General features: G+C 41.5%; 1 protein-coding gene across 2 annotated transcripts in view; it reads left to right on the top strand.

Moving 5' to 3' along the window:
- The window catches only part of piezo2a (piezo-type mechanosensitive ion channel component 2a), a 222,325-nt gene that overhangs the window by 158,465 nt on the left and 56,360 nt on the right, over positions 1 to 7,500 (top strand). For both annotated transcript variants that reach the window (XM_077224971.1, XM_077224970.1), the window contains exons 33-35: positions 1,094 to 1,214; positions 4,423 to 4,506; positions 4,620 to 4,786. In XM_077224971.1, coding sequence (XP_077081086.1) covers positions 1,094 to 1,214; positions 4,423 to 4,506; positions 4,620 to 4,786 — 372 coding nt within the window. The remainder of the gene's footprint in view (positions 1 to 1,093; positions 1,215 to 4,422; positions 4,507 to 4,619; positions 4,787 to 7,500) is intronic.

The raw sequence follows: 7,500 nt of genomic DNA, 5'->3' as shown, positions 1-7,500 counted from the left end.
TTTTAGTATTAAAGTGTGAAAAACGGTAAGATGCTGTAATAGCTGAATTAAACTACAGTAGCAAAATTTGTGTTTGAATTGGTAAGTTTGATTCATTTCTAAAGCTTTCAAAAAATGTTAAAGTTTAGTACATGTTAATAACTTTATTCAAACTCTGATTCAACGGTTCTTATGTGTTATATAAATGAACATGATTAAATTTCATAGAAAGATAGATGGATTGATAGATAGATAAATAGACCTAGACAGATAGATAGATAGATAGACAGATAGATAAATAGATAGATAGATGGATTGATAGATAGATAGATAGATAGATAGATAGATAGATAGATATATAGATAGATAGATAGATAAATATATAGATAGATAAATAGATAGATAGATGGATTGATAGATAGATAAATAGATAGATAAATAGACATAGACAGATAGATAGATAGATAGATAGATAGATAGATAGATAGATAGAATAGATAGATAGATAGATAGATAGATAGATAGATAGATAGATAGATAGATAGATAGATAGATAGATAGATTGATTGATTGATTGATTGATTGATAGAATATCATCCAAAGACTGAAAGAATATTTGGATATCATATATCTATATCATCCAGCCCTGATGCATGTGTGCAGTGAGGTTTCCTGGAGGTGTGTGTGTGTGTGTGTGTGTGGCAGTGAAACTCAGGCTGTGTTTTTCTCCTCAGTGAACAGTGCCATCATTCGGTTTTTTGGACATCAGAATCTCTGTTCTTTGGAGCAAAACATCCCCTAGCGCTGGTGTCCTGTCGTGTGTGTTGTGTCGGTGTATTTGATTGACAGGAACATCTAAAGTGATGCTTTTCCTAAAACGGTCTGTTCTGCTAGCTCCGCTAAAAGCTAGTCTGAGTCCTGTACTGGAACGTTTATAACCCTGCATGTGTGTAAAACTCTTTGTTTTTCTGTAGAGGAACAATTCAATTGGGCTCAAACACTGATTCGAAATACAACTCTTGCTAAATTCAAAACAAATCAGACGTGGCATATCTCACTACTTAGATTCCCACATTTTCCTTATCTTTGCCTGACGTGATCCTTTGCTTCTCAGTTTGTGTATCACGCCTGGATAACGGACTCGAAAACCGCCATGAAAGAGCGGAGTAAAGAAAGAAGACGGTTCTGGCACAGATACACGGAGAACATCTCCGCCAAGCAGGAGCCGAAGGACGGTACGCTCTTCATCCCGTTTAAAACAACACACTCTTCCTCTGGGATACACTGGGGTTTGTTTCGACTATCGGGAGATCATTAAAATGCAGATCTGTTATTTAGTGAACATGGGGATATTAACAATATAAGAGAGGAGGAACAAAATGCTTGAGTAGGTGTTATATTCATATGAAAATATATTTTAATTTGCACTATATTAACCCTATTTTATTGCTTATACACTGTGTAAAAAAAAAAAAAAAAATTACGGTAACAATATTACACAATATTTTTAAGTAGTTAAGGCTTGATTTCTTTCATGGAATCTACCTGAATAAATCATGTAAAATCCCCTAATTTATTTAGTCTATGACATAATGAATTTAATATTTTTAGTGAAATTTGCTTTTTTATTTTAAGTATTTTTTACTCTCAAAATTGTGTGAACTCAAGTGACCTGTTTATATTTGACTGAGTTATATTGTATTATTAAAAGACTATAGCACAGCACAGAAACAAATTTGTTACTGCACTATCATTATCAGAGTTATTGCTTAATGAACAAAGCAACATGCTTCAGTGAATATTAATACCTGCAGTTATTCACAACCTAAAAATAAGCCCTACTCTTCTGCACAATCGTTACGATCAAAACTTCAACACTATAGAAACTCTTTCAAATGTTAAACATAATTGAACATTAAACATTAACAGATGTTTCCCTTAACTCAAAAACTGAATAAATAACACTTAATTTCAATATTTACTCTCCATTTCCAGCCATGTGCAAAGCATGCTGGGAAACTAACAATGGTGTCTCCAAATAAAACCGCATAATTGAGCTAATTCTCAAAATAAATAGGTTGCCCTTTTTCCTTAATTTTATCAGCTTTATTAGTTCCTCAGTTCAAGCCTCAAAAATGTGTATGTTTCGTTAAAAAAAAATAGGAAAATGTATCTCTTGGTTTTATTAGTGAAATGTTCTCTATATTTTCAATAAAACACAAACCAAAATTTTCTTAATAAAATATACACAATATTTTAAAATTTCACCTTTAATTTTTTTAATGAAAATTACAAGACTCATGATAATTGTTTTACAGTGTATCAGTGGGTATTATTGATTGCAGTGTATTCTTAACTCTGACTTCCAAAGTACATTCTGTAATATCCAATGTTGGTTTGTGCTATTGCACTTTTCATGTAGTATGAGCCCCGGTGTTTGTTTGTTTGTTTGTTTGTTTTTGTACATTATATGTAAGTAAGTAAGTACAATTTATTTATACAGTGCTTTTCACAGACAGGATCACAAAGTGCTTTACAATAGACAATAAAACAATGTACCAATATGTGTTGGTGCATTGTTCTGTAAGTGTACAAGAAAATGCAATAAAAAACAGTATTACAAAAAAAAATGCAGATCCATAAAACCACTTTAAATAGTGTGGACATGTTTCAGAAGTTATGATCTGCTGGTTTATTTTGGACTCGTGACTGCTTATATCAGCTTTAGGACTGGTCTGGACCGCTCTATAGCGTTCTGTTTCCCAGAATGCCACGCTCGGGTCATTAATAGACGTTTTGTACGCTCCAACGCGTCTCTACTGGGAACATAAAGTGCCTGATTAAACCCCTAGCAGTGTGTGAACACTCGATCTGCCAGATCCCTCCTGGTGGGCGGCTTCAGGCCCGGCATTCCTGGGACTGTGTTGCATTCGCTCCGGTCGATTCATCCCATATGAAGCCTGGACTGGTTTAGCTGATTCAGACCCAACGCTCGGGCCGCCAGATAGAGACTATAAAACATTCAGTTCATGCATTTAAGGCAAGACTCTCACGCTGAACAGGGGGAAATGTGGATAATAGTTCCATACTTCCCCAGATGATTGATTAGATAAGACATTGCACAAAAAAAAGTTTGCATTACAAGTTTTATGAAAATTAATTATGTTTAAGTATTAAGTAAAAATGACAAAAAACAAACGTTTGGTGTAAAATTTGGTAGATATATACGGATAGATAGATAGATAGATAGATAGATAGATAGATAGATAGATAGATAGATAGATAGATAGATAGATAGATAGATAGATAGATAGAAAGATAGGCACATGATAGATAGATGTAGATAGATAGATAGATAGATAGATAGATAGATAGATAGATAGATAGATAGATAGATAGATAGATAGATAGATAGATAGATAGATGAAGTGCAGATGTCTTGACTTGTATTGAAATTGTAATTTCAATTTGTAATAGTTTTGTTAAATATGAAATAAAATGTCCCCAACTAAGTGAGCCAAAAGCCAATGGCGACAAAGGCGAAGAAAGGCGATAAACAAAGCAAAATAGCCCAAAATTAATGTTTTTGTCCAGTACTCACATTCTGTAAATATATTTCACTGCAAAAGTGACACGTGTGTGTAATGAATCAGGGATAGCGGTTAATTTGTGCTTATTACATAGTAAAAACATTATCGTAACATTAGGGGCTTTCGCTCCAGAGGAACCTTTTTATAGTTCCCAGAACTAACGGCGGGAGTTCCCGGATGTCGGTGCGTTTACACCGCAGGAACGAGGAACGATTTCAGTTCCAGGAACTCTTTTGGAGGAACTAATTTACTCCTGCTTCAAACCAGCGCTATAGGAACTATCCGTGACGTTAGTGTTCGCTGATTGGACGAACGCACGCAAAACACCAGCAACCACCATTTTTAAAACATCTATATGTAAACACACAGATTATAGCCCATATATTTACTCAGAAACTAACTCTACGATGAGCCTCTTAATCTTTACGCTGAGGAGAAAATCCAACACAACTTTGAGGAGACCAAGAGAAACATGATTATGTATTTCTGTATTAACACGGCTAACGCTAATAACTTTTCATTACTGTATACTTTCTATGTATAATACTTCTATCTAATAACACATTAGACAGGACTGTTAGACAGATCGTAAACTAATGAACAGGGAGAATGCGAGTGATGTGAGCTCTAGCGTTTCTCAGCGCCGTCAAAATAAAAGTCACTATAACAAACGCGGCTTTCGTCACTTCAGAGTTCCTACTGGGGATGCGAATGCAACCAGAAAACGTTCCTAAAATAATAATAATTATATTTCTAAGGGACCCATTAGTTCCCGGGAACCACCCTAGTGGTTAGTTCCTAGAACTACCCAGTTCGAAAGCCCTTATTAATGTAGTGTGTTCTCTGTGTGCAGTGCATGTGGCCGTGGAGGAGAATCATGAGGAAGGTGTAGCAGAAGAAGAAGAAGAAATGGAGGAAGAGGTGTCTGAAGGTCCAGGTGTGAACACACTACAACGGCCTCCTTGTGTCATTATTATTATAACCTCCTCGAGTTACATGCGTCATATTCATCAGTCCAGCAGTCTTGAAGCTCTGCTCTCTCCGCTCTAGATAACATCATGAAACGAGCGTTTAACATCGTGAAGTTCTCCTGGGTGCTTTTCCTGGCCCTGCTGGACAGTTTCACGGCCTGGCTCAACTCCATCTGTCAGGAGCACATCGACATCTCCACCGTCCTGCGCATCGAGCGCTGCATGCTCACACACGAGGTCAAGAAGGTACTGTCACAAACACACACTAGTGTTTTATCTGCTCACACACGAGGTCAAGAAGGGACTGTCACAAACACACTCTTGCTGTTGTTCAACACAGGCTCATTGGTAAAGCGTTCCTTTGGCAACATTTTTGCAAAACGCAAAATACGTACCAATACATACATATCTCTGCAGTTCCTAAAAGAAAATAACACTAGAGGCAGTAAAACGGCAAGCAATGTTAATAGTTTTCACACACAACTATGATTACAGGGGCAGATTATGAATTAATAAAGACTTGTTTTCACGCGGCTTCATATGTTATGACCTCAAAACGTCTCGGTTACATATGTAATCCTCGTTCCCTGAGTAGGGAACGGAGACGTTCCGTCGTGACGACGAATGGGGTTTTGCTTAGAAAGCCTATCAACTATGAGTATTACAAAATGAGCCAATGGCAAAGAAATGCCATGGATGTGTGGAATTTGCATAGCGTAACTCCGCCCCACCTCGTGGGTATATAAGGAAGTACGCTGGCAACATGCAGATATGTTACTTGCTGAGGAGCCGAGACTGAACTCAGGCGTTTCCAGCGGTACAGCGGAAGTGGCAGGAAGACGTAGTCACTACGAGTTCCGTCGTGACGACGAATGGGGTTCCAGTCTAATCACTCCACCTTTTTGGCTGTCTTCCAGTGCCCTGCGTAAGTCTGAGCTCCCTGTCGTGAGACTAGCACTGACGAAGGAGTCCTACCTAACACGGGAATACGAAGGTACACTGCGAAGCATATCTGCAAAACATATGTGCCTGCCCAAAGGGAGGACTTAGGAATACACATATGGCCGGAAGGGGGTAACATATGGAGAAACACTGGAGTATCCAGCCCGTAGGGTGGAATGTTTCAACTCCAGGGGGGCAGGGTGGCTTGCCAAGGGAAAGACACATGCTCAGAGAGGCTTACAGTGGAAATACACTTGTGGGGGTCGCCCAGAGGGGGAACCATGCACATGGAAGGACCTAGCCACCGCGAAAGCTGCCGCAGGCATAGTCTCTGACGTTGACGTCAGCAGTGCTGGAGGAACTCACGGCTTGTCGGGAAGCTTATCTGAGGAAATATCTCACGTATCTAGTCCGTGGAGTGGAATGGCGAGCAAGCAAAGACACCTGAGCGGGTCCAGTACTAGCTGGTTGAAGCGAGTACATGAGAGGACACTGGCTCCACTTGGAGATTGCAGAATCTGTCGAATGGTTTGGGTGTCGCCAAGCCTTCAGCTCTCCAGATGTCTGTTAGCAGGCGCCATGCGCTAGAGCCCAAGAGGAAGCCACAGTCCAGGTGGAGTGGGCTTTCACACCAAGGGTACATGCGGACCATGCAGACCTTGCTGCTGGTATGCATAGCAATGGTGTCCACTATCCAGTGCGACAACCTTTGCTTGGAGAGAGCCTTTCCCTTCAGCTTCCCACCATAACAGACAAAGAGCTGGTCTGAGGTCCTGAAACACTGCGTTCTGTCTACATAGGTGCAGAGAGCACGTACTGGACAGAGCAGTGCCAAGGCTGGGTCTGCCTCCTCCAGGGGCAGCGCTTGCAGGTTCACCACCTGATCTCTAAAGGGAGTGGTGGGAACCTTGGCCACATATCCAGGCCGGGGTCTCAAGATCACCTGAGAATAGGCTGGCTCGAATTCCAGGCACACTTCGTCAATGGAAAATGCGTGCAGGTCCCCTACCCTCTTAATGGAGGCCAATGCAACCATGAGCGCTGTCTTCATTGACAGAACTTAAGCTCCACTGATTGCAGAGGTTCACGAGGAGCACTCTGCAGGGCAGTTAAAACCACTGAGAGGTCCCAAGAGAGAACAAGAGGAGGGTGAGGAGGATTATACACTAGTCTCCTTGCTCCTCTCAGGAACATGATGATCAGGTCGTGCTTTCCCACAGACTTACCTTCGACTGCGTCATAATGTGCTGCGATAGCAGCAACATACACTTTCAGGGTGGAGGGAGACAGCCTTCGCTCCAACCCATCTTGCAGGAAGGAAAGCACGACACTGATCAAACACTTTCTGGGGTCTTCTCGGTGAGAAGAACACCAGCTTACGAAGAGGTTCCACTTCAATGCATAGGCATGTCTCGTGGACGACGCTCTAGTGGAAGTGATGGTAGCCACCATCGTACTCAAACATGGTAGGGTACTCAAACATGCCTCGTCGTGTTCAGGAGCCACACGTGGAGGTTCCAAAGATCGGGATGAGGGTGCCATAGGGTGCCCCATCTCTGAGAAAGAAGGTCCTTACTCAGAGGAATTGGTCAGGTAGGTACTGTCACGAGGAGTACAAGTTCGGAGAACCAGGTCCAGGTGGGCAAATAAGGCGCAAGAATATGACCTGCTCCACGTCCTCCCTGATCTTGCACAGGGTCTATGCAAGAAGGCTCACAGAGGAAAACGCATACTTGTGGAGGCCCCGCAGCCAGCTGTGTGCCAGAGCGTCCGTGCCGAGCGTGCCCTCGGTCAGGGAGTAAAACAGGTTGCAATGGGACAAGTCGTTGGAGGCAGACAGGTCTACCTGTGCGTCCCCGAACTGATCCCAAATCAGCTGAACCACTGAGAATGAAGTCGCCATTCTCCAGGAAGAGGCTGAAACAGTGAGATTTCGTCGGCTGTAAAATTCAGGGATCCTGGAATAAATGGCCCGAAGCGACCCTAGATGCTTCTGACTCCATAGGATGAGGTGGCGG

The sequence above is a fragment of the Siphateles boraxobius genome, unplaced genomic scaffold (genome assembly GCF_051911475.1).
Source record: "Siphateles boraxobius isolate OS27281-9 unplaced genomic scaffold, OSU_SipBor_1 97, whole genome shotgun sequence".
In the NCBI taxonomy this organism is placed as follows: domain Eukaryota; kingdom Metazoa; phylum Chordata; class Actinopteri; order Cypriniformes; family Leuciscidae; genus Siphateles; species Siphateles boraxobius.
The sequence above is the reverse complement of the archived record's forward strand: the minus strand, read 5'-3'. Positions and strand labels throughout refer to the sequence as shown.